Source organism: Crotalus tigris, unplaced genomic scaffold (genome assembly GCF_016545835.1).
Source record: "Crotalus tigris isolate CLP2741 ecotype Arizona unplaced genomic scaffold, ASM1654583v1 scf7180000024346.1432988, whole genome shotgun sequence".
Lineage (NCBI taxonomy): Eukaryota > Metazoa > Chordata > Lepidosauria > Squamata > Viperidae > Crotalus > Crotalus tigris.
The window spans coordinates 490,425-518,302 of record NW_024100515.1 but is presented as its reverse complement, the minus strand read 5'-3'; the positions used below and the strand labels follow the sequence as shown (position 1 = coordinate 518,302).

The window sequence follows — 27,878 nt, the reverse complement described above, 5'->3', positions numbered from 1 at the left end:
CTTTTACAGGGCAGAGATTTGAGGGAACAAGAGAACCCTGAGAAATCAAACTCCGAGACCGAAGCAGGGACTTTCATATCTGGGAAAGTTTTGCGGAGGCTGCTGTCATCAAAGGAGACGACGCGTCTATCAGCAAATCCAGACGGGCAGACCTTCTCCTGTTATTGCCTGCGTTTGCTGATGCAGACGGTGGCTTACTTATGAGGGCGCGGCTTCGAAAAGTTTTCGAGGCGGTCAGCCCCCAGTGAGGCATTGCTTAATGTCCAGACTGTACCGTATAGTATTCCTCATTTGCCTAGGTATAGGATCACCCGATCTGACCTGTGGGAGTTTGGACGAGAGCTAGAGGAAAACAATCCCTTTGTGAGAGCTAAACAGTCTGCTAGAGTTTAGAGGACTTATTTCAGTGTACCTGTTGAAGAAGTGGAAATCATGTGAATTGGCTACCTTTAGACCTCAGAAAGGATAGATGCTTAGAAATTTTGATTTAGCAGGGATTGCTATTTCTCATAGTTGCAAAAATAATATTGCAAACGTTGTTTGTACACAGTTTTCCAGCAGAATTAACGAAGTAGTTCTGCTAATTAAAAGGAGTAGTATGTAGACAAGAATGGTTTTGCAAACTGTTATTGATTTGTGGTGCAAATTTTGACAGAGTCACTTAGGGCTTGGAAAGCTGGTAAATAACCAGGGAATCAGTCACTAAAGAAACTTTTCTCCATCTGCCTGTAGCTGAGCTAGAAGAGAGAGAGTGGTGAATTTGGAATTTTAAATCAGAAAACAGTTATGTGGTTTTCTAGCTAGCTAAACTTTTGAGGAAGACTAAAGTTCTTTTTTTCCTTTTTCGAAAATCTTTTCATTTTAGGAAACGCATAAGAAACAGCTTTATTTTGAAATGGGCTCAGAATATTCAGGAACCAATCCCACTGGATTTATGGGAGATAATTTGGATTAGAAATGTTAAATTCACACAGGATCAAAATTTAAGAGAAAATTTTTATAAAATGTTTTATAGGTGGCATTTGGATCCTAAAAAGTTATCTTGTATGTATTCTAATTTACAGCCCAAATGTTTGAGATGTGGTAGTTCTGGTGCAACTTATTTTCATATTTGGTGGACTTGTAAAAATATTAAGGCTTTTTGGATTATGATTTGGTGGAACATTCAAAATATTTTTAAAAGGAAGATAAAGTTTACTCCTCAACTATTTTTATTAGGGATTTTTGAGGATTTTGATGTTAAAGAAACTATTTCAATGTTGGATTTAATTACAGCGGCAAGGTTATTGATAGGTCAATATTGGAAGAAAGATTCGTTGCCTACATTAGAAGAATGGACATTTAAGGTTTCCAATCTGGCAGAAATGGCTAAAATTTCTGCTTATTTAAAGGATCATACACAAGAAAGATATATTATGGTATGGAGAAGATGGATAGATTATATTCAGATTAAATATGGAACTGAAAAGTTCCATTTATTTTATGATTAAAAAATAAGTATTAATAATAAGGTTTAAAGGGAGTTAAGGATTAAGTATGATATTAATTGTTGTATAAATTATTAAACTTGTTTAGCTTATGACTAATATATTTGTTAATTTATTAGATTATGTTTAATATGTTTGATATACCCTGTATTTGGCTCCAGGAAGTGGGGGGTGGGGGTGGGGGGGAGGGTTATTGGGTTTATTTTGTAACTGTTAATAAAACTTTTTAAATTAAAAAAAAGAAACAGCTTTATATATATATGTATATATGAAATATATTTCAAAGTAGGAGTTGGTGAATCAAGGTTTTGCCTTTTGAAGCAGGAAAATGTATCCATTTGGTAAGGAGGAAGCAGCATCCCTTGAACGACTCTTCTGGTTCTTCTCTGAATGTGTGCAAAGGGGAGACTGGGAACTTGCACGGGCCTGTGTCCCTCAGTTACAGCAGTTGCAGGATGATGGTTCTGAAAAGGTCGAAAAAATCCTTCATGCCCTAATAATCTGCCCTTCTCACTTGAGGTAAGTTATATTCAATCACAAATGGGTGAAAGTAGAATGAAAAAGAGGATTTCATCATTTATAACGTGTAACAATGCAATCCTGTACATGCATAAGGACAAGTAATTCTTCATTGTTTTCAGTATGATTGCCTACCTTGCAGGTAGATTTATAATGTACTACAGCCTGAAATTATTTTTCATGTTCCATGAGGGCCAGCTAAAATTTATTTTGAGTTTAATGTTCACATTGTGGTTAAAGGCAGAATGAACAATCTTTCTGATGCTTAGAAGTAATGTGAAATATTTTTCAGGAATTAAAGAAACTACAGAGTTTTAAATCTGCTGCTGGTGCTAACATACTGATATTCACAAAATTTGAATACTACTGCATGTCAGCAGTTAAATGGTTTACTACATTTTTAGAGTATATACAATTGGTGATCTATTTGAACATGTAGGGAAATCATTTTCCTAGTGGTTACTCTGGAAAAAATTCTTGAAATTAAATTGGATCATTTGCTACAGATTATCTAAAAGTATAGTTATGGCAGATGGAAGAAGTCCACGTGACTGGGGTCATAGAAAGTCATAGGAATGGGATTATAGTATGTACATATTTAGCTTGAGGTGAAATTTTGAGAATTATAGTTTTCTGGACTGTTGTGTAATTCCTGCTATGGTTGCAGTTTAAAACATGATTAAGAGTATTTTTTTTAAAAAGTGAACATGTAGTATGTAAATGTATTTTTGATTACATATTATGTTTGTAGGAGTGAATCAAAGCACAGTCCTCAAAAACTTGCTTGGTTTTGGCTCCTTGTATTGCAGGAATGGCTATCACACAAACAGGTAAAGAAAAACATTTTAGTCTTATGTAGAAAAATACTATGTCTAGTGCAGAGAGAAATTTTGCAGTAGCAATGAAATATAGGAATCATTACTGTCTTAAGTCTTAAGACTTTCTTTCAGTTACTCTAAGCAAAATAATAGTGCTGGTTAGGAAGAAGTTTGGCAAATAATTCTGAACAGTGCAAAGGAAAATGGATTGCGATTAAATAGGCATATTGCATTCTTACTTAAATGGCTTCAGTAGAAAAAATGCTTTTTTCCTTTTTTTAAAAAAAAAAGTCAAAATAGTTCAGGTATTAAACCCAGAAAATTAAAAAAAAATGGGTTGAAAAACTTCAGCTGCAGTTTAGTGTCATGATTAAGGCATCAGGTTAGTAACTGGGAAACCATGAGCCCTCTAATAATGCAATTATTATATCTCACTCCTGTAATGTAATTTTCATAATAGGATATGCTCTTGAATTCTTGCTAAGGTACTCATATTTTTAAATTATCTTGCTCCTGTGCATTGGAAATCAATCTAATATGTAATTCCTGACTGTAAAGCTGCCATTACAGATTCACTTCTTGACTTAATGAGAAATTTAGCAGTTGTAGTAAGTTAATTAAATAATCTGAGAGTAGCAAAAATAATTTTCACAAACAACTGTCTATGCATAGCTAAAATAAGTGGAATCCTTGAATCTGAGCCAAACGTGGGTTCATACATACCAGTAAATAGCCGAGGGAGCAATAGCAAATAAAATTGCAGTCCATTTGTTTGGAGAAATATCACAGTAAATGAGTATTGATAGGTATTGTTAAGCATCTGAAACTATATATCACAAAGTATGTAGCAATTCTTATTTGTACTTGCCATTTTTTTCTTACATTTTCTTATCTGTTCTTTAATAATTCTAGAAAACTGTCCCAGTAGCTCTCCAAAGAGAAACTGAATTCTTGCTTCTCCTAGAAGAACTGGAAAAGGATGTCCCATTTGTTGTTCTAAAGGTGTGGTTCCTTTTTAAGGATAACAGGTTGTTTCCAGTGCAGACGTGTCTGAACACAATATTTATTGCATAGAGGTTTGATGTGAAGTCAGAATGCTAATATAAGAAAATGAACTTTGCTGGATAGATAAGAGTGCTAATTCATTCATTGTTATACTTGTAAATGACCAGCCAAGGAAGCTTTATAGTGTAGAATATGAGGACATCAGGATCCTCCCATACATTTCTTTGAGGATCCATTGTTGAGAAACACAGTGCCTCTGATACAGGAAGAAATTATGGCCACCATGCATATCACCAGCAACTGATAATTCCCTGGATTTATCTCAGTGTTTTGAACTGTTAGATAACATTATATCATATGGTAGTGACTCCTAGACCTTGATTGCACCATGTCAATAAGTAGTTTCTTTGATCTGTTATGAATCTACCACATTCCAGTTCAATCACAGTTCTAGTTAGTATTTTGAGAGAGGAAATGTCTTTCTTTCCATTTTTTTCTATTGTGTGTAACATTACATGTCCAATATTACCTATTAAACATCTTTATACATGCCATATGCTTTCCAAATATAAGACTCTTTCATAGGGAAGTTGTTTTAGCCTTTTGAGCACTTTGATTGTCTTTTCCATATATTTACTTTTAGTAGTTTTTCTTTCAAAGTGCAGTGATTACAATTTCCAAATGGTGCTGCACAATGGAATTGTATAAAGGCATCATTATATTGGCAGTTCTATTTTTTTGTTCCTTTTCTAATAATCCTCAACGTAACATTTGTCTTTTTCAACAGCAGTTCTATGCCAAAGTTTTAATTTGAAAGAACAGCCAACACCAGCTAACACCTCCCCTGTTATATACACAAAAGCAGAAGTTTTGTTCAGTTTCAGCAAGTGCTGAATATAATATTAGTCTTGTGTGCATGAAGGCTACATAAGATAGGCCGTGAAATAACTGCTTTTAAAATCAGAATTTAGTGGCCTGATTATTGACTGGTTACTTAGATCATCAAGAGAGGCCTTTTTGAATAGCCTCTCACAGTCAGAAGATTATATCCTTGGATTTTTTTCTGTGTCTTTTCCAGGTTATAGAATATTCTCTGCAGAGAAATGTTTTGACAACCACTCAGGAAAATAGCAAACCCTACCTCTTTTATTAAGTATTTAACTGAATTATTTTAGAATGACTAATTTGTAATTTTACCTCTGATTTTAATGGTTTTGTTTTATTTTTTTATGAATATTTGTATTTTTAATCAATGCAAGCCAGCTTAAACTTTGTGTAGACAGAAAAATGAGATTAAAATTAATAAATAATAGGAATAAATAGGTGCTGAGGTGACAGCTTCTAGAATGTGTGAATCAGGAACTGGCATTCCCTAACTGTGGAATTTGGCTCCATTCACCTTTGGTTTCACTGAGTTTTCATAGCAGATAATGCAAGAAACAAATGATACATCTCTTTCAATACAACACTAGATGTCCTCATTGCAATTATGTTCTCCCTTTCAAGTAATGTGCTTCAGTTCAGCACCCGGTATTACCAAGCTAGAATGTCATATAGCTACTTAATTACTTGTTAAGATTTGCATCCTGCCTTTCCTTGTGGTTCGGTTTTGTTTCCTCATAACAACACTGTAAGGTAAATTGATCTGTGGGGATGTGACAAGCCTGAACTAGATGAGTGGCTATGGCTGAGGGAAAAAGCCAGTTTTGTGTAGTGGTTAAGGCATCAGGCTACAAACCAGAAAACTGTGAGTTCTAGTCCTACTTTAGGCACTAAGCCAGCTAGCTTACCTTGGACCAGACCTTCTTTCTTAGCCCTAAGAAGAAGACGATGGCAAGCCACCCCCTAGAACACTTGTTAAGAAAACTTGTCCAGGCAGTCACCATAAATCAACACTGACGTGAAGACACATTATTATCAACATCATCATGGATGAGGGTAGACCTGAACCTGCTGAGCTGCAGAAAGTTGAAGACTAGGAATTCTTAAGAATAAGGCAGTCTTCATTATGTGGATCTTCTTAATCATCCTTCCCCCATCGCGATCCTTCTTATACTGCAAAACCATTAAGATTGTAGAAAATGGGAACCAATACTTCAGTCTGGCACAGCGATGACAGTGACACCACTTCCTTCTGGGTGCTTGTTTGATACCCGATTATTTATTCCTACATCTAATCACAGTGCCGTTTTCTGCAGTGTGACATCCTGAAGGATTGAATTAGATTTCTCATTAATTGCAAGCCACTATCTGAATATTATAGTCCAACACATATGGATGGTGCCAGACTCAGAAATATCCTATAAATATCATTCGTGCTAAACAACCGCGAATGCAAGATTAGTTGAAGAACTAAGTGGTTTCCTTTGTAATACTGTCTGGTACCATGAAGATTTCTTGGAAACAAGGACATTTTCAATTCATCTTTCTTTTTCCTCTTTGATCTTGTATTAGTACCTTTGGGAATAGGCAGACCAGGGGCAGCTGTCTCATAATCATAGGGCTGGACCAGGAAATACAGCTAACTGCAACATTATCAGCTGTCAAAAAAATTGTTGCTTATAGACAAGTAATAGTTACATGACAAGGGCTTTTTCTCATTTCTACTGAGCAATGCATCTGACCATTAACGTTTATTTGATATATTTTTTCATATCTAATATATTTATGGAAGAAAATGTTCTTAGCTAGCTATTTTCCCCCCTTTAGGAACTTTATGAAGCATTTGAAGACAACCATTTGTTGCATAGGAAACAAAGAGATGGATCAGTACAGAAATTTGGTGTGGAGGTGATGTCTGCTCTTCAAAAAATGCTCTTGCAGGCTCCCCGGAAATTGCAAGCCATATTGGAACTTCTTCAGCGTGATCCTGTGGAATGTAGTTCTTCAGTAATACAAAGTGGCTTGCCACAGAATGTTTTCGTTGGCTTTCTTTGGGATTCACTCAGATGTTTGAAGCGTCTTCAGCTAAATCCAGAATTACTGGAGAGAGAGGGGAATAAAGTTGCCGATGAAATCTATAACTCCCTGAGTATGTTGAATTTGAAGGGGGACAATCAAACGAGAGAGCTGAGGCTCCTCTGCAGAGAACTTCTGGATGCCTGTTGGGTTGAGAAGAGTCCTCTTAGAGAGGAGAGGCTACTCAGCTGCATGTTACGAAAAGACAGCCATGCCTTGCTTAGTCTCTTTGGCAGTGTATTTATTGAGAAGATGAAAGAGAAACTGTTGAGTCAAAAGTCACCAGGCAAAGGTTGGTTTGGTTGTATGGTCTGAGTTCTAACTGCACATTGTGGCCAAGGGGCATCATCCAGCCCTCGCCAGGATTCTGTGTGGTCCCCACTCCTCCAAATCATCTGAGGTGATGCTTTAAGACTGCAGCAGTTATTGGAACGTTAGAGGCCACCATTCATTGAGCAGGTGGAGGGCTGCATGACAGGAAGGGTTTGATGATGTCAAAGGAAAAGCTGGAGCTTATTTTTTTTCACCTATTTTATTTGGGGGGGGAGGGGTAGAATTAAGGATGGAATAGACAGGAAGTCATTTCATTTTCTATGCTATTCCCTCCCCCCAAAAAAACCACTCAAAATCATGTCTCTTAAATTTGAGGGCAAAATAGCTGAATCTTTATAGCACAACTTTGAACTGGTTTGAGATTGTTTTAGATTAGAAATTGATGCATTCTACTCCCAGAATTTGTTCACATCCACTCTTATTTTAGCAAAAAACCCCTCCCCCTTCAAAAAAAACCTTGCAATACTAAAAATTGGCCATTTTGCTCCTGAATTTCAAGGGGATGCCATGGTATGCTGAGGGGAATCATTGGGTGTCTGTACTTGATATAATAATTTGAAGGGGACTAAACTCTGGTCATTAGGCTGAGTAAGAAGGGTATATCATTTAGATCAGCTGAATCTAATCTAATTGCTAATCTAATGAAGCATAGTACATAAGGATGGTTTCAGCCATTTATTGATAGTTAAAACTTGTGTGTGGAATAAGCCATAGATCTTTAATATCTTTGTCACTAGCGTAGTTGATCAACAATACAGAACTGAACGTAGTATGAAAAGAACAGCTGCTCTTCTTATCCCTGCCTCTTGTGTTGTTTCTTATGCCACTGCAAGCACCAAGACTTTAAAAAAGAATTCCTTTCACTGCTAGTATAAGTCTCTGTATCTTGGCTATATATATGTGAAACTAATTATTATACTTCTGAATACTTCAGGTACACCTGAACATCCGGAGGCTGAACGGGCAGTGATGGCCTTGTTCTTGGATCATGAGCAGGCTTGTTCTTGGAAAGCTGCTTATTTCTACTATCTTAGCAGCCACAAGCACTTTTTGGAACAAATTCTGGTAAATGCATAATGAGATGTAAGAAATGTCGAATATGTTAATTGTGTAAATAGTACTATTTCAGAACTAAACCTGGCTCAAGATATTTTGCTGCCAGAAACAAAAAGCAAGATGGTGCACTTAATTCTACTTTTAGGAACCAGTGGAACTTATACTTTTTTAAGACTAGAGATGGGTCAGCATCCTCCCGTGTTGGTTGTTTGGCATGGTCCAGATTGGAAAAAGAACCGTCTGGAGTTCTCTGGCATAAATTATTCCAGAATTGATAAATCTTGCACAGCCCTAAGGTGGATACTCATGGACTCTGCTCCATACAAGTAGATACATGAGTTTTTTCCATAATCTCCTGTACTCCTGTAGTCATTTCAAAACTGCTCAAGGGTATGCTTTCTCTGGATTATATTCATTCAGAATATTACAGTGTTTTCCACCAGACTCGTCTTTAGATCTTCCGTTATTATCCATCGATGGAAAAATAACATGCAGTTCTCTCCAGTCTCTCCATTTTTTATGTTCTCATACACATTCCTGCAGATAGTACCAATTTATACTTTATGAATAAAAGAGCTCAAATGTATATCAGAATGTATGAATTTAATTTTATCAGCAGGAATTTTCTGGCATATTAAACATATCCTTTCACCTTACAGCCAGACTTCCAGCATTCCATAGTCTTAGAATAAAGAAATCATTTTTCCCCCCATAGATTACAGCATTAACTTTACTGAAAAGGGAAGACTTCTCAAGCCTCAGCAGATTACTGAGACAGGAATTCAGCTACCTCAGTCGCCTCCTGATATTGCTTGGTTGGACTCAGTGTGGCAGCTTAGAATCGGCAAAGATGCTGCTGCAGACCCTACACAAATCTCAGGCAAGTCCGACATTCTTGCCCATGGGAGGAAAGCACCCTTTGCTCTTTTGACCCTAGTTGGTTTCTCAAAAGAGAAGTCGAGAGAGCGTGCTCATTCACTTTTTTTGAAGCAAGGGCTAAAGAAGATAATTCCCCCCTCCCCCCTTTGTTTTTAACAGGGTTTCTACAGTGACTCTGTATTAAAAGACTTCTGTGATGGGTTGTGTGCCCAGGTGGAGGTTCTTGAGTGGTGCATACAGCAGAATAGGTAACACAGCATGAGAATATTTGGCTTAATTTTATGGTGAAAGATCTCTCCCCCTCCCAGTTAAACTTATTTGTGTTGAAATATAATGATAGTACTTATTTGTGTTGAAATATAATGATAGTACTATCAATAAACATGTGCATGCTTGGCCTCTGGCTGTAGCTGTGAATGGAAAGGGTTGGTAGCTGTCTCTGGGTATGGTTGCAACCTTTACAATTCTCATCTATATGTTTTACTAGCCATTCCTTCATTCAGCTGTGCTGTTTTAATTGTTCTATTTATCTATGGAGGTCTTTATCTCCTTCATCACTGCCCACTTAAGCAAATTTGTATCCTATATGTAATGTGATGAGGTTAACCTTTGGTGCAGTTCTACTGCAGAGTTGAATTCTTGGTGAATCATCTGTATTCTGTAGGCTCCTGCTAGTGAACAAACCATTTTGTATTTTTTTTTTTATTTGTCAATTTGTTAATTCTGTTTGCTGCATGTTGCTTAAATTGCTATTTGATACTAAGGGCTAAAAAAAGACACTATGCAGTCTAACTTAAATCAACTCTGGGAATGTTGTGTATCTTTATCTAGAAAAAATCCAGAGGTGAAACCAGCATTTGCTGATATTCAAATTATGCTTACTTTCTTTTTAGTAACTGCATCCCGGAGAAGGTTCTTCTGCAGCACCTTCATAGTTTGGAGTGCCATTCTTCCCTTTACCTTCTGTACCAACTTACAGACCTCTTGGCCTTGAATGAGGAAGCAGTAATTGAGCTTTTCCAGAAAACTCCAGCCAAGTACGGAGAAGTTCAAGGTAAAATACATTGTACATTGTAATGCAGTTAGCCAAAATTTCTTCTTTATTGCTTAAATGTTTAGTCCTGTTTCCCTTGTTTTAATGTTGTATTGCTCATCTTGGCCTTGATATGGCTTTTTTGAGACCTTGAATTTGGAAACTGCCAGGAAACACTAGCTTTGGCTGGTGAGGGATGGTGCAAGATGAAACATGGACTTTCCCACTTTGAGATCAAAACTATTTCTCCTGTTTCATGGAAGAAAACCAAAGGAATCTCTGGTCTTGGAGATGAAGGACCAATGGCTGTAGGATTTTGTCTTACAACTATTAACTTACTAGTTATCAGCTGTTGAGTCTTAAAAATCATGCATGCCAACGTTAACTAATGGCTAGTTTTTCTGTGTTCTCTTTTATTTTAGATTCAGCAGTGATGCCAGATGTTCGCCTTTTGAGTCAACAGCACAATCTTACTCTTTACCAGGCATTTTGTGCCATGAAGTATGCCACCTATGCATTGTGTGTCAAAGCACATAGAGGCTCAAATTGCAGACACTGTGCAAACTACTTTGTCACTGAACTCCCTAACGAACCTCTGGAGCAGAATGAATTTCCCAGTCAACCTCTCTATCCAGGTCTCGTAGAACCTGTAACTAAATTTTGTGTTGCTTTTTATTCACTCTGCCGTTAGCTCTTTTTGAAGTGAACTTTTTGTTTTGAATGGCTTTGTTCAGAATTTTATTCAGAGGTAGTCATTGCAAATGTTATCCATTGTTCTAGTATTGCAGCACATTTTGATGATAATATTGGATAGCAATAGCACATAGACTTATATACCACTTCATAGTGCTTTACAGCCCTCTCTAAGCAGTTTACAGTGTTGGCATATTGCTTCTAACAAGCTGGGTCTTCATTTTACTGACCTTGGAAGGATGGAAGGCTGAGTCAACCTTGAGCTGCTCAGAATCGAACTCCTGGCAGTGAAAAGTGAGCCTGCAATACTGCATTCTAACCAGTGTGCCACCACCACAGCTTCCTTGTACATGGATATTGTACTTCCTTTCCTTTATCCAACTTAACGTATTTGTGGGGTGTGCAAAGTTTTAGGGAACGGCTCTAACTTATAGAATTAGAAGATAACCACATTCTGCATCATGGGCTCTCCTCACTTGTGGCATTCTCTATTTGGATGATACTATTTAGCCCAACTTTCCCCAACCTGATGCTCACTATGTGTGTTAAAATGGCAACTTGTAGATTCCCAATCTTTAATTGATTATAAATATCTATTTTAAAAAATATGGGCATTTCTATAAAAAGCTCCACCATTAAGTATTTAAAGTTTAGAAGAGACCTCTGCTTTGCAGAAAATAAAGTTTATAAGTACAGTAGAAGAATCAGACACTTAGGGCTGAGATTCCCCTGAATTTTAGAATATTCTCCATTATATTGAGCTCAGCTTGTCCCTCTACAGCTATGGCCTAGCTCTCAGCCTTGGGATGAATATATCCGCTTCCAGGATCCCCAGGCTGTAGAATTTGTCTTATACAAGATAGAAGTGAGGAAATGTTTGTTAATCACAGAGAAGTACATTATGGGAGAGTCAGCCATTTTTTTTTTTAACGACATTTCAGCTACTCTCAAACAGAGTTATTGATTGGGGAAAAATTCTGAATCTGTTTACTTAATTGTTTTGTCTTCACAGAAACAGATTATGCAAGTCTCTTTCCTCACTATCTCTCCAAGTGTCAGAATTATTTAAGAAGCATACCTACTCCTCTAAGGTTGGAACTCCTGGAAAATATATTCTCTTTGCTCTTTGTTTCTTCGCATGATCTCTACGGTGATAGTCTACAAGAAGATAATGCAGAAGATGCTGGCTTCAGGAAAAAAAGCCATTTGGGCAAGAGAGCAGAGCGTTGTACTAGCCAAGATTCATCCACCTCACCAAGTCCTCAGCACACTGTCAGTCCTGAAAGGAGAGCCCACGTGCCCACTTGCTCTGCACACCAGGAGTACAAAGGAAGCCAAACATTGCTCAATTTGGAATCAAAAAGCAGAAATTGTGATTCCTTTGGGCTGAGCTATTTGGATTTGAAACACTTCACTAGTAATATCTCTGGATTTCTGGTAGATGAGGAAGCGTTGGAAATATTTCTCAAAATGCTCATGGAGCATCTGAAAGAAATTGAGGATTCTTTTGTGTGGGATTCAAGATACGTCCCTACGTTGGAACTGGCTCTGCTAGATAGCTTGAATTTATCTATAAATAGGGAGAACTTTAACATCCGTGTGCAGCAGTTCTCCAAGTATCTTTCTGAAGCTCAATGGCGGCACAGAATAGTGCTCAACAACAAAAACACAGGTAAGAATTATTAAGAGATTTCACTCCTTAAACTATTCAAAAATTACAGGTGCTTCTATTGGTGACAGCTTAAAAAGAAATAATTTTATATACTACTGTGGAGAAAGTCAAGAAATAGATGTATGTACAGGTGAACCTACAAAATATAATTGCTTTGGAAAAGAACAGGGAGAAGATACAACAGTGTGATGTATTTCTATTTTATTACAAAATGTTATCTCTCCTATATGGGCCTCTAAACATATTGTATGATGTACCCCAAGTATTGGGGCTGATGTGTTACGATAGTTCATTTTGTCTTCCCCAAGTACACCTGAGAGAAATATATTTGAATATAACAAAGTTTTAGAAGTCTCTGAAAAGAAGACAGCAGCGGATTAGGATGTATTATTCCTTGGTGCAAGCCTGATTAAGATGAGCTTTCATTCTTCCGGCTAAGATGCATCACACGATGCAGCCATATTTCTGCCTTAAACAAAGAAGCTGTAAGGAAAGTTACCCAAATAGAGATAGAGCAGAAGTCTCAGTATTTGCAACTCTTTTGATCTAAAGGACCCTGTTCTGGAGGCTTGTGACTGAAAGTATTCTTTTATATTCCTCCGTTTTAATAATCATTTCGCAATTTCAAACATCCTTCCTTTTCTTAGCTTATTTGCCATGCATTCCCACTGGTTTCTTTCACAATATCCTTTCAAAAATATATGGCACTTTTTAAAGTAATTTTATTAAGAATTCTAATTGCATCAATAAAAACTAATACAAGCAAAAAAAGAGAAAAGAACAGAAAGAAAAAAGTAGAAGGTACAGAAAACAAAGAAAAAAAGAAAAAATTGAAGAGAAACTGAAGAACAAGAAAAAATAAGAATATAGTAAAGAAAAAGAAAAATATATAATATGATTTTCCACATTCATCCCAAGTATGAATAATTTTAGTAACTTATCACATGTTCCTAAAATAGAAGAAATCATTTCTTTTTCTCACATTCCATCTCTTATCTATAAACAAATCCATAAAACGTTATCATTTCACCCTTCATGTCAACAAAAGTCCATTAAGAGTTACCAGAGGTAACAGCATATCTATTTTAGCCTTGATCAAATAAATCAATTTTATATTCCTTTCTTCTGTTTCTAGAAAACTAGATCTTTAGTCCCTTCAAATAATGTCATAAAACCTGGCTTCTTTTCATTTTTTCTTTGTTCCTTCTCAAAAAGTGCTTTAAAACAAGCCTCTTGTAATCCTAGCATAAGAAAATTATCCATGTCACTCTCTTTGTTCTATGTAAATCCCTTTTAGTTATTAAGATATTAGCCTGCTATTTTTATGACCAGTGTAACATCTTTTTCCATGCTATTCTTATAGCCCATCATTTTAAAATCTATTTTCAATTTAGTCTCAATCTTGTCAGGTACAACTGGTTCCTGTTCCGTAGCATTTTTTAGATAGAATCTATCTATAGAAACAGATGGCTCTAAACCTGCCAGATACCCCTATTTTGTGGTGTCCTCTTAAAAAGGAACTGCCAGGAGCACTTGTGGGCAAACCCAAGTCCTTTCTTTGTCCAGAAATAATTTATTGAAGAACCAGTTTACTTACCAGCTGTCTTTGGCTCTGCTTTTCATGGAGCCATCTTAAATTTGCTATTTCTTCCCTGAAAGTCTCCAGAAACATAATGGAATTCTGAAAAACAAATCTAATTTGCCCTCAAAATGAAATGGGGAGTTTGCATAGTGTATTTTAACTTTTAATAACTTCATTCCCTAACCTTAACCTTGGTGTAAAAGGATATTATATACATTAAACTATGATAGCATGTTTATATCTTTTTTTTTTGCTTTCATCTAACGTATTTGTGATAAAGTGACAATTATACAACAACTTAATGGTGTTTTTGCAGGTAGTCATCGTGGTCCAACTAGAATAAACTATAATTTAACCAAAGCATCCTTCTTGAAAAAGCATACTCGGTCTCAAAGACAAAAGCCAGGTAAATTGGTAGAAATAGCTAAGAGTCTTATATTACTTGTCACAGATGTATTGCTGCTTCTGCTAGTCAGAACCTCACGGCTCTATGAGATTCTGATGATTTATCTGTTCTATATCTCTGTAGTGAATGAAGATGGCCTTGGAGGACAGAGGGAAGACCCTCTACCAATGCCATGATCAGATAAATGATACTTATGCCCAGGCCAAGAAAATGGTTTCTGAAAACACCTCAGATAGTCCTCCTCTCCAATTCTCATGAAGATAAAAGAGGGAGCCAACTAAACACACCCTGCAGACCTAAAGCTTTTGTTAGAGCTACTTTTATTAGAACAATCATAATAAAAGGATGTTGCAAGCCTCAGTGTGCTACCTTTCCTCCCCTTTTTAACTTCATAGGAATTGGGGGAGGGGCCCTGTCCTTCTATCTTTCAAGACCATATTCTTTATTCACCACAATATCATATGGCCCATGCTGGTTCATAATTGCAATCTTAAATTAGGAATATCTAAGAAAAATATAATATATTCAGTATTAACTATAGACTTAGGTGCAAAGACAAAATTTTAAAAAGAAGCAGATACTTTCGAATAGATTCCATGGATCTAAAATCTTGGGATCTCCCATCTCTCTAGCTCAACAAAAGATTCTGATTAATCCAAACACCCAGAATAATAACAGGGTTGGAAACACTGTTCAGCAGTACTTAAGAAGGAGCTTGTTTTGTCCAGGACAACCTAGTTGGGTTTACTGCAGCTGAATTTTCAAGTGAATTTGCTTCTTAGAAATAAGAAAATTGCCACTTAGTTCTGTAGTGGTTAAAGAACATGGTGGGACCTAGTCATGATTCTATGTGTATAATTATATTAGACATGATCATAATAAGAAATTACATCTTATAGAGAGTATCAGGGAGAACAAAGTCCTCCAAATACAAGCTAAGCTGTTGCTGTAAAACATTTTGTTTCGGGGCAGACTATTTTAAATGTTCTTTCTCCTGTGTTATATCCTGTATTTGCATAATCTGGAGACCAATACTGGATATTTTGGGCAGTGGCTGTGCTGTCTTGAAGTTAATGTATGAGGCCAGTGTGTAAAATAAAAGTTTGTACAAATTAGATAAATTGTACAGAATATCCTAACACAGAGCAACTTACAGTACTCTGCGTATGAATTCGCTAAGCCAGCCCAAGGTAATAATGTAAGAATTTCTCTAGATTGGATAACCTTTAGCTTTAGCACTGATCTCTCAATTAATCTGTAGATGCTGTAATGAAAGTAAAGTGATATGCTTCACTCAACTTTTTCTTTTCTTTTTCCTGCTTCAGAATACAAAAGAACCTCAGACCCATCCCTGGAGAGCTCCAGCAGTGAATTAAGTATCACCAGCACATCAGGTATGGAAGAGCTTTCTTGGTCATGGAACCCCATGTGGCTTCTGTCTCAGGAATGCTTATTACCTGAGAGAGCTTGTAAAACCTTTAAGTGTGTTTTTACAAAATGCTTCATGTTTACTCAGTAAAGCAACCCGTCCATTTGCAAAATTCGTACAGTTGCTTTGAAAGGTGCAGTTGCTGGGAAGAAAGCAAAACCGAGCGGATTGTGTGTGCTGATCCACGTGGAAATAGCCAAGGGTGGTTTGCAGTGCAGGTGTACAAGCCCTGCAAAGAAGCTGGCATTGACAGTTTGAAGAGATGCTTTACACACGCTCCTTCCTTTCAGAGGCTTTGCCTTTTCTCTTGCATAAAGCTAGTCCTTGACTTACGACCACAACTTCTGTTGCAAAGCGGGACCTTTGTTTAATTGAGTTTTGCCCCATCTTACGACTTTCTTGCCACAGTTGTTAAGTGAGTCACTGCAGTTGTTCATTTAGTAGCGTGGTTGCTAAGGGAATCTGACTTCCCCATTGACTTTGCTTGTCGGAATGTTGCAAAAGGGGATCACATGACCCCCGGGACCCCGCAACCGTCATAAATATGAGTCAGTTGTGCCAAAGCATCTGAATTTTGATCAAGCGACCATGTAAGTGTGAAAAATGGTCATCAGTCACTTTTTTCAGTGCTATTGTAACTTCGAACGGTCACTAAACAAACTGTTGTAAGTTGAGGAGTACCTGTATTTCCAAAGACAGCTTTGGTTTCTAAATTATGGCTGATTTTCTTTTCTTCTGTAAATGCTTGTGAACATGCCAGTTCAGTTTTCAATCTGTTTTGATATTGTGGCTTTCAAAGAGATAATTAACAGATTGATTGATTAATTGATTGATTCATTCATTCATTGATACTGTACTACGGAAACAGCAATTGTAAAGAGTGACAATTATTCTTTAAAACTAATCAAAACAAACAAAATTACTTTTTTCTGTTATATTTTGCAACCAAAACAAACAAAATTACTTTTTTCTGTTATATTTTGCAACCATCTGATGGTGACAGGGGTTGTTCTAAAACTATTCCTCCTTGTATTGGTATTTTTCTTGGGGAAAGGAAAATGTGTAGGGCATTTTTTGTTTGTTTGTTTGTTTTTAGAAGGCAGTGCTGGTGCCTCTTCTGACTGTAGCGATGCAGAATATTGGATAAAGCCTTCAGAGAATTCCCTCATCCCAGCCATGCTTTCCCCACCAGAATCTCTTCTTGTTGCATGCATCTTGAGAGGAAATTACATCGAAGCTCATCAGGTAATGGCATAGATAGAAGCTCAGTAGACAGAAACCAGTTGGATTCCTGAATATTACTATAAATTTCTACTCTCTCTACAGAGCCTTTAGAAATTCATACCCCATTGTTCTGATCTACTCCTTGTGTATTATGTACTCCAAGGAGTCTCTGGAGGATGTACTGCTAATTGAGGAAAGTGAGATGTATTTTTGTCAGAGTGTGTATTCGATGGCAGAAGGGCAGAAGAACGACCGAAGGTTTTCATTATATGGAACATTTCAAAACCTAATCCAAAATTAATCTGGATTAACATTTTAGTTACCCCCGGATTAGCATTGTTTCTTCAGAGAAAATAGTAGAGATCTGTCGATTCAGTTAGGCAATAATATGTTTTTTTTAAAGTTATAATATGTAAAATTAAAGGCAATTGGGAAAGATTGAATTACCCATCAGAAATTTCTTTATTTGACTTATCAGACTGCCTTATAAAACTTCTTTGACTGTATCCTTCCAGAGAAATTATTAGAAAGGTTTATTGGAATAAAGCTGAGCGTATTATTTTTTTTGTGCCAACAATTAAATATATTTTAAAATCTTACTTAACAAGCATGCGTTGCCTCTTAACTCTGTAATATCAGGTTGCTGTTATGTTTGATTTGGAAACTTCTGCTTCCTACGGTGAGCTAATTTTCCTGGAGCGTTACCAAGAAGTGATTGGGGAGCTAGCAAAAGTGGAACACAAGATTGAACATCAATCATCGGAGGGATCCGGAAACTTAAAACAGACTGGCAGTGGCCGTTCAACTCTGCAGGCTATTGGAAATGCAGCAGCTGCTGGTAAAATTTGATTACTCATTTTAACAAATGAGACTTCACATACATATGTCTGGTACATATGTAACTTCAACAGAAATATATTTCAATCTGCTATATATTATATGTGAATGAGATGGAAGGATAAAGTGAGCCTAGATAGCCAGTGGGCTGTATGTTGCCTAATGACGTAGAAGTTGTGCAGATAAATTGTTGAATCTCTTTCTCTCCCTGCAATTGATTACGGAGGACAGATTTGGGATATTGTATTACAGCAAAAAAGGGTTTCACTTCCCTCTACAGTAGTACTTCGGTACTCTTTATTAATTGATTCCAGGAGGCGCAAAGAGTACCAAAAATGATGAGTATGAAACAAATTTTTCCCATAAGAAATAATGTAGTGAGTCACATGGCAGCTGACATCGACAAGTTCTAGCTTGGCATTGAGAACCAAACAAATGATTAGTACCAGAATAAAATTTTCACATCAAAATGCATTGAGTGCCAAATTCGATGAATTTCAAAGCAGTTGAGTATTAATATGTTAGAAGTTATTAATTCAAGCATGTCTTCTTTATCACTGGCTTCTGTTCCTCATTTTTTTCCCCACTCGCCTACTGTGTACATATTGTATATGTGCACACAAAGAATAGTAATAGTAATAGACAAACCAAAGCAAATCAAAGCTCTCATCCAAATTCAGACAACACACTGTAGAGCAGGCATGTCAAACTCGTGATGTCACATGACATTGCACAGCACATTGCGACTTTTTCCCCATTGCTGACAATGGGGTGGACGCTGTTTTGGTGTGACGCATCCAGCCCGTGGGCCGGCAGTTTGACAGGCCTGCTGTAGAGTGTCACTATTGGAATTTCCTGGTTTTCATCCCCCATCCTCACCTGCTATGAGATCAAAGGAGTGCCTGAATCAGTTTGAAATAGGAGAAGTACAGTAAGGACTTGGAAACTGAAGAAATTTGGTGGGACTGTCTTATGTATGCAGTCATGTATTTCTACACTGATAAGATCTTTTTAGGTCCAAGTCTTTATAACTGTAAGACAAATTTCCATCTTGCTAACAGAAACAGAAAAATGAAAAGCAATGATTGTGCTCTGCTCAGTTTCAAATAAAACCAAAATAAACATTAAAAAGTTGCACGCTTCTGAAATTAGGCAAAGTGGAAGAAAAACCTAAAGAAGGCTTGAGGACTGCAAAACCTGTAATAAGTCCCAGATCTTTTAATACAATTTTCATTTTTGGTTTCCCAAGGGATGGTGTTTTACTCCATTTCGGATGTTACGGATAAGCTGCTTGCCTCTTCAGAAAGCCTTGCACCTGTGCTCCAAGAGAACTTCTGGACTAGCAGCGTCCAGTTGGAATGTACTGACCCTTTGAATAATATTCTGGAAGACCTTTGTCCTTCTGCTATGGCCATATTCGATTTGGCAACTACTCAGTGCAATTTATGGAAAACCTGCAAGCAGCTCTTAGAAACAGCAGAGAGAAAATTGCAGAATAGCCTTGAAATCAAAGGTAAATTTCCCTATTCTGTTTAGTGCTGGGGTATTTTAAAAATTCAAAGAAGTTAAGCAAGGAAAATAGTGGTAACGTGTGTATATAATTCTACTAATATATCTTCTTCCTGGATTGTCATCTTCTTATATCTAATAATAGGCAGAAGACTTGATTCCGATCACCAGAATCCTGATGGCTTGAAAGGTTTCCCAGCAGTTCTCCAACAAATAAGTAAAATTATCAATACACCACTAGGACAGCCCAAATCAGGTAATTTTTTTTGCTTTGAGTGATTACTTCATTCACACGTACACTATTCCCCATTCTTATAGTTGTGTTCTGGTACCGCTTCCTAAGGAGCTCATTGGGGCCTCTTTAAATAACCATCTTTTCATGAATGAAGATTTTTTTTTTCTTTTGCTTCCTGTTTTTCATTGCTCTTCCTGAGGATCTGTTTTTATTGTATCATTGAGTAATTCTTTTGAATTTAGTTTCATGTTGTTTAATCTCTTCCTTCTAATTTTTAACATTTTTACTTTTTAAGGTGTTTTTCTTTTTTAATTGCTCTTACAGTACGTAAGATTTGTACTGTCGTTATGGCTAGATATTTTGAAATGCTAGGAAAAGTGAGATGTAAACACAGGTATCCATAGCTAGCCATAGCAATGGAAAAATAATGTGTTCTGTGTTGTCACAACACAACCCCTGCCCTTCCGCTCTTGTGTTCTGGTGCCATATACAAGCACTTACGTTGTGGAGATTGTGTTGTATTGTTTTCCCTGCTACCCCAAGCTCCTGTAAAATTCTGTCTGCCACCAAATAAAAGGCAAAAAGCTGCGAAAAAAGCCAACACAGTGCTAAGCTGTATTAACAGAGGGATAGGATCAACATCATGTGAAGTGTTAATACCACTTTACAATGCCTTGGTAAGGCCACACTTGGAATACTGCATCCAGTTTTGGTCGCCACGATGTAAAAAAGATGTTGAGACTCTAGAAAGAATACAGAGAAGAGCAACAAAGATGATTAGGGGACTGAAGGCTAAAATATATAAAGAACGGTTGCTGGAATTGGGTATGTCTAGTTTAACGAAGAGAAGGACGAGGGGGGACATGATAGCAGTGTTCCAGTATCTCAGGGGCTGCCACAAAGAAGAGGGAGTCAAGCTATTTTCCAAAGCGCCTGAAGGCAGGACAAGAAGCAATGGATGGAAATTAACCAAAGAGAGAAGCAACCTAGAACTAAGGAGAAACTTCCTGACAGCTAGAACAATTAACCAGTGGAACAACTTGCCTCCAGAAGCGGTGAATGCTCCAACACTGGAAGTTTTTAAGAAGAAACTGGATAGCCATTTGTCCAAAATGGTATAGGGTTACCTGCCTGAGCAGGGGGTTGGACCTGATGACCTCCAAGGTCCCTTCCAACTATTATTATTATTATTATTATTATTATTATTATTATTATTAAATGTTTTCAGTCAAACTGGTTTTTAGAGTGCATGTATATTAAAATATCCCTATTATATATACACTATGTTGCAGGTCTCCCATTTTTTTAAATCAGTTACATTAAGTCTTATCTTGTGTCCTCACTTCTAGATCTCTATTAAGAATCCCTCAACAGTGACTGGTTTACAAACTATATTATAAACATAGATGTCTTTGTATCAACAAAGCCATTCCTTGCTTGCATATACAAAAATATAACCTCAGCAATTAAAAAGACTCGGCACCAAGATTGGTTTGCTTGATTAGCTGTTGGTTCCCTGGTTGCCAACTGAGAGTTGCCAGAAGGGTACTTGTGGAAAATAATTTTTGGCAGTCCATTTTGGAAAGCTTGTTTTCAAACTTGGCAACTGTAAGATATGTGGATTCTGCTTCCCAAACTCCTCAGCCATACATCTTAACATTGCCAAGTATGTAACAAACTGGTTTACAGCATTGCCCATTTTCTGTGTCTCCTTGCATATGCTGCTTCTGCCCCTCCCTCCCTTTTCTTCCTTCCTCTTCTTCCCTCCTTCCCCTTCTCCTTCCCCTCCACTTCCTCCTCCTCCTCCTCCTTCCTCTTCCTCTTCCTTCCTCTTCTTCCCCCCTTCCCCTTCCTCCTCCTCCTCAAGTCAGTGCTGAACTATAAACTCTGGTGTATGAACCACACAAAGAGCTGATAGTAGGACGGTTTGAAAGAATTCATTATTTCACCCCATTTAATTTCTTTCATGTCTTTTTGCATATGTGTTGTGTGTCACAGGTGAGACTGAAATGTTTTATCTTAATGAATTTTCCCACTGTTTTCTAACAGAAATTTCTGATGAGAAAATAAGTTGTCATTTCCACTGCAGCATTGTGGATTTGCTGCAGACCTGTTACCCAGATCTCACTGCAGACTGTATTACTAATCAGCTTGTTTTGTCACAGCATTTGGATGAAATCCTGCAAAATCTGGCACATGTAGAAGATTTCCCAGGTAACATACGTGGGTGAACTACTTCTTCTGCTCATGAATATTTTTTTTAATGAAGAAATTTTATTGTTTTTTTTTTCATTTTTACATAAAGGTGCTTGAGAAACAACGTGGTGATTGGGCTATCAGTTATCCAAGAACAAAATCATACCTACACAGATTAATTCCTTAAAAGTTCCCTCTCTATTTCCCACATATTATTTTACCAATTAAAATTATTACATTTATAAAAAAAAGCTCAATCAATCCAATTGGTCATCAATCACATTTCAATTATAAGAATCCAAGTCCTGTTTTTAAGCTTTACTATTTTAGAAATTACCATATTCCAATTAAGCTTATGTAGACATATTAACACTTCGGGCATCCCTCATTTCTCTTTTCCCTATCATGATGATTCTATCTAACATAAATATATTATCCCAAAAAGCAACATCCTTACATTTTTTAAAATATAGCCTATTGCTTAAACTAATATATCATTTATTAATACTATTATTTCTCTTATCACCAATACCTCCTCTTCTCCCTCTATTAGAAAATAGTTATCTTGGTTAAAATAAAGATATTAGTCCAAAGAACTACATTTCTGTCTATTTTAAATATATATTCTATCAATCAACTATTTATCACCTCTAATACCAAATATTATTACAAAAATATCCTTTTACAGAATCATCTATTTCATTTGTTGTTAAAACAATCCAAGTGTCAACAACCTTTTTAACCCATTCAGTGGAATTTTAAACCACATTTTTAAACCTAACTCTAGCTTTCTTTCTATGCCAGACCGGTTTCCAAGATAAAGCCTCAGCATCATCAAACCTCAACATTTGAGTAAAGCTATTTCTCAATACATCAAAATAGTCAAAGTTCTCTTCTCTTTCTTCCAATATCGTTTGAATAGTATATTCAATTTTATTCCTTATTAAAATTGCTAGTTGATTGTCCACATTGTCACAATTTTCAATAACTTGTACCTGAATGTCAAGCTCTGTTATTTTTGGGAGATCAAATAGTTCAGTTAATGTTATTCTTTGATCGTCAGTGTTCTCCATAGGTCGTAAGTAGGATTGTGTAGAATTAATTTGCTCAGTAGTTTCTACTGTAAGTTCATAATTGAATTGTAAGTGCAGTTCCTTTGTCTCGTTCAGTTGTATAACTTGCTGAGTGGGAACCTCTCCAGGGTTGCTCTGTTCTTCCTCCGTTATTCTTTGATCTGTAGTTTGAACCGATGGTTGAAAGTCAATTTGTGGTTCTCATCTCTGATTTTTCTCCAAGATTTGATACAAGCTTTCATATAGTTTGTAGTTTCCAAAATCTTTTCCAATATAAGTTCATAGTCGAGCTGTGGATAAGCTTCTTCCATTTCAATGGTGAAATAGACTTTGATCAAGAATAGTCTTTGATCTTTTAGTGGAGGCTATATTTCAAAAAGGTCAACAAATATCCACCTATACAGTTGTAATGGCACTTTTCGCCACAAGATATCCTCAGTGGACTGTAAACTCTTTCTTCCAAGTAGGTAAAAGTTTATCTCTTCCAGGAAACATAAAAAGCAAAAGCAGGTATCTCCAGTATAACAGATAAAGTAAAAAATATAGCGTTTCTTTTTTATTTTTTTCAGGGCCCTTAGGTATCCCAAAAAAAAAATCAAGTAGTCAATAAAACTTTAACTATTTTAGTTCTTTTAAAACTTTCTTTCCCAAGTAGACAGTCTGCTCTCTTAAGACAGGGAAGTGATCAAAAACTTTTTACAGGCAAATAGTCAGGACAGAGAGAGGGAGGAAAGGTCTCACCCGGATTCACCATGGTGGTTCTTTATGCTTAGATGATTTTTTGACTTCAGCTGGCGCAGCAAAGCGATCGGCCATTTTACTGGCCGATCTTCTCCGTCGGCCCTATGGAGTTAGCTCGGACTGTAGGGGGAGCCGCCGCTCCACCGCAGCCGAGCAAGAGCCTTCTCGACAGTCGCCCCTCCAGGGCGATTTAAGACCCGCATAAGGGTCTACCAGCGGAGGGAAAACAGCCGACAAAGAGAGAGATCTCTTTGTACAGCTGAACGTGCCATGATCCGGAAGCGGAAGTCTGCTCATGAATTTTTAACTCTATTAATCTGGTTCGAAATGTGTTCAGATTTATGCCTCACCTGCATAAAGCTCAGGGCAGCTTTCAAAAATAGGATTGCAGTTAAAATAGGATTTAACATTTCAAACAATAAAAGAATTTTTAAACCCTTGAAATATAAAAATATAGATATAATAGCCATTTTTAAAATTCTTTCAGGTTAATATTACTGTAAATGTGGGAGATTTCTCTTATTGATGGAAAGTGTTGGATTTCTTAGATTTGTAACATCTAATCCTTTTTGTTTTTACAGACTCCAAAGGAAGCGTGCTTGCTTCTTTGGTAGAACAAGCTTTTCTGAAACCAGCAGAATTAGAGGCACATCCAGTTTGCGGTCAGATCAAACATCTCCTAAAAATCTTGGACCAATACGCTGTGACCATGCAGGAGGGCTATAGGCAGACTGCCTATTTACAAACATTTTTTGATTATATTAACAAGCTGGCTGCCATTATCTTTCGAAGCCTCACGCCAGAAATAGGTGAGAGATTGCGCCCTATTGAAGCAAGGTATGTAGGTTTAGTTCAAGAGAATCCACTTTTAATAATGAAAGAAAGCAGAACAATAAAGAGCAGAAAAATAACATTCATGGGAACTTTAAATGATTGCATTCACCTTTGTCTATATTTCAGTTCACAGTGAACTATTCAACTGTTTTATTTTATTAAGACAATAGGTAAAATCTATAAACTAATTTGCAGATTCGTAACAGAAATTGGAATACTATAAAAACATCATAACAAACTGTCAACATTACTTCATGTCAAAAGATGTGGAAGATGGGTTTGGGGGCATACAATGAAATGAAGTCTGAGCAATACATTATTTTTTAATAACTTTATTTGCTTCTAGATCAGTCTGCAGATATACAAGTTGGAAATCCATTTATTTTGCTCCAACAAAGTCCATCTCATTTGCTATCCCAGCTTCTATTTGAGAAACAGATTGCCCCTGACAGGTAAGGGTCTTTCATATAGGTGCTCAATGGCTGAACATGCTTCTTCAGAAATACTACAGATAGTTTTTGTTTAGCAACTGTTTCGGAAAGTGGCCATTTGCAAATGGCAGCAATAAGAAAAGCATAGTCAATCATTTCCCCAACCAACATGCACAATTATGTTCAGATTTGTGCACCTGACTAAACTGCACGCTGGAGTGGAATTAATTCTGGCATAGTATGAGAGAACTTTATCTGAATGAGACAGCAGCAACCAGCAATTTTTGCAGCATCTCTCTTTCTTTGTCTTTGTCTTTCACTTTCTTTCTCTTTCAATCATGTGTTGCTTAGTGATCGTGTTACCAGAATCAATTGCAATTGTTAAACAAGTACTGTGTTGTGTTGAATTTAGATCACTAAGCTTTTGTTACAAAAGACTTCACAATCACCTAAATACAATTGCTATTAAATGATTTGGCATGTTTTTGTTGTAGTAATAGCAGTGTCAGGTATCTCAGTAGAGTAGTTTATATACATTGTTTTCCACTGATGTAAAGCACAAGTAGTCCTTGACTTACGATCATTGACTTAATGACCGTTTGAAGTTATGACAGTGCCAAAAAAAGTGATTTATGATTAGGCCTTGCGCTTACAACCATTGCAGCATTCCTGCGGCCACATGCTCAAAATTCAGGTGCCTGGCAACTGACTTGTCTTTATAACAGTTTCAGCATCCCGTGGTCACATGATCTCCATTTATGATCTTTCCAGGGGGCTTCTGACAAGCAAAAGGAACGGAAAAGCTGGATTCACATAATAGCCACATGATTCACTTAACAACTGTTAAAGTGACAAAAGAGTTGTAGAACTGGGTGCAATTCAGTTAATGACTGACGTTCCGATCCCAATTTGTGGTCCTAAGTCGAGGACTACCTGTAATTTAGTTTCAACTATTCTAAATATTAATGTAGTTTTCCTGTATGGGATCTGAACAAGTAATTTATACATGTCCTAGTATATAATCCTCAAATGTAGAACTGAGACTGAAGTCAGTACTGTATGTTATTTGGAGGTAATGTTAGATGCTATGATAAAAGATAAAATATTTTTCAAAGTCTTTTTTTGTATACTAGGAAAATTAGGGATTATAGCAGAGAATATCAAATGAGTTTCATAATTAACATATGTTATTTACAGTACGAAATCTTCTGAAACAATCTTTTTGACATGGTGAAAACAACCGTTATAAAGAGATGCATTTTTGCATGATCCACTCTCTGATCTGTCAGTCTTCCATATAGAAGTACTTATTATTAACATGGGAAATGTTAAACTTGGGTTATTTCACACACATATTATGTTCTATAATTTCTATATAAATCAGCACTGAATCTGTTCTAGGCTCTTAGATGTATGGCAATTAATTAATTGTATGTGAAATTTTTCAATATGTAATTTTTTCTCCAACTAAAACAAGATGATAAATATGTACTTTTTGTTTCTTAAAACCCATTTAGTTGTGGAGTATCTCTTTGGAGTTTAATGTGTGTGTGTGTGTGTGTGTGTGTGTGTGTGTGTGTGTGTGTTTTAAGAAATCCTGTTTTTTAAAAATTGAAAAAAATATGTTTGAAGTAAAATAAAGAAATGTATGACAAAATTCAGAGAGATCCTGATGTTCCAGTTAAATTATGATTAATCACAGACAGCTCAACCACCATCCCCTTGTTTATTCAATCATTATATGTTTAGATGCTTACTGGGTACATTTATTTGAGGATGTTTGGTATGCATTTGGTGACGTATACTCATCCATAACAATTTTTCCTTTTGTGTGATGTGAGAGATAATGCATAATATAAGGCCAAATTTATTTTTATGTGTTCTCAAACCTGCAGGTTGTCTTCGCTGCTAGCTAAAGAAGAACTGAACTTAAATGTGCAGCAAGTGATCATCAAGTGTTGCTGTAAGGCATTGCCTCTCTACACCAACATGCAAAGCAACCAGACTAGATCCCTTTTGACAAACATCAGCAGCCTAGCGCATTTGTACGCATATCATTGTCTGCCAGATATTGAGGTTCCAGTGCGTAATCCAGCCATGGAGTCTGAGAACACTTCCAATAATCCCATCTCTTCACTCTCTGATCTTAATCAGCATTCACTCACCGCGTCCACCCTCAATTTTCTAAAATCTCAATCAAAACTCTTAGCTACGATGGCTTGTCTTACTGCCTTAAAAGTGCAAAAGCCACTCAAACAGAGCTTATCGTGGATTGAGTTCCGAGGAAAAAGGGAAGCGCCCTTGTCTATGGACCAGATTTCCAAAGAATGTGAAATGTTGTTAAAGGAGTTCCCCTTTCTAGAAAGTTTTCTTCTTGCTATGTGCGAGCCTCTACAGGAGCCTCAGGATAAAGGAATCGGATTGGCTAGTGAGCTTTGTGGCAAGTCTTACATCTCATTGCTTTTCCTGGGATTGCACTCCTCCCTAGCTATTGAAGTGTTAATGGAGACCTTTGAACAAGCTCTCACAGCAAGGGATTGGCCCAGGGCCCTCAAAATCTTGGATTTCTACAGCCAGGATATGCAGGAGCTAGTCACCGTTCGGGATGCTGTATTGAGCTGTGCCACAGCTGAGGGTAAAAAAAAATCTATACTCTTTCTTTAGACAGATGGTGTTTTGGATATGAAATTGCAGATGAGTGATTTAAGCTTCTAGCTTTTGAGGGAAAATGCTTTAAGCCACAGTATCTAGCAACGGGCTCATGCTGGGTCTTCTAGCAGGCCACAAAAGGTGGTCTGATTGAGGTAGAGAGGAGAGGATAAAAGGAGAAATGAAAATAAATCACTTCAATTATGCAGGATCCAATGTGGGACGGTCACCGGGACCAGAGGTTTTGTCTTCCAAGCTTTTGGACTTGTGCTGGAGCCC

The 27,878-nt window shown here is 36.9% G+C and overlaps 1 protein-coding gene across 4 annotated transcripts in view; it reads left to right on the top strand.

Annotated features, from left to right (window-relative positions):
- The window catches only part of ZFYVE26 (zinc finger FYVE-type containing 26), a 48,652-nt gene that overhangs the window by 391 nt on the left and 20,383 nt on the right, over nt 1-27,878 (top strand). For 3 of the 4 annotated variants that reach the window (XM_039326862.1, XM_039326864.1, XM_039326860.1), the window contains exons 2-21: nt 1,809-2,006; nt 2,758-2,836; nt 3,737-3,826; nt 6,539-7,079; nt 8,055-8,185; nt 8,892-9,056; nt 9,215-9,303; nt 9,949-10,109; nt 10,511-10,723; nt 11,794-12,453; nt 14,352-14,441; nt 15,767-15,835; nt 16,967-17,115; nt 17,734-17,932; nt 19,181-19,444; nt 19,586-19,696; nt 21,725-21,889; nt 24,267-24,494; nt 24,866-24,971; nt 26,846-27,585. In XM_039326862.1, coding sequence (XP_039182796.1) covers nt 1,816-2,006; nt 2,758-2,836; nt 3,737-3,826; nt 6,539-7,079; nt 8,055-8,185; nt 8,892-9,056; nt 9,215-9,303; nt 9,949-10,109; nt 10,511-10,723; nt 11,794-12,453; nt 14,352-14,441; nt 15,767-15,835; nt 16,967-17,115; nt 17,734-17,932; nt 19,181-19,444; nt 19,586-19,696; nt 21,725-21,889; nt 24,267-24,494; nt 24,866-24,971; nt 26,846-27,585 — 4,441 coding nt within the window. In that variant the 5' untranslated portion in view covers nt 1,809-1,815. The remainder of the gene's footprint in view (nt 1-1,808; nt 2,007-2,757; nt 2,837-3,736; nt 3,827-6,538; nt 7,080-8,054; nt 8,186-8,891; nt 9,057-9,214; nt 9,304-9,948; nt 10,110-10,510; nt 10,724-11,793; nt 12,454-14,351; nt 14,442-15,766; nt 15,836-16,966; nt 17,116-17,733; nt 17,933-19,180; nt 19,445-19,585; nt 19,697-21,724; nt 21,890-24,266; nt 24,495-24,865; nt 24,972-26,845; nt 27,586-27,878) is intronic. The other variant, XM_039326861.1, reaches the window with a different exon arrangement.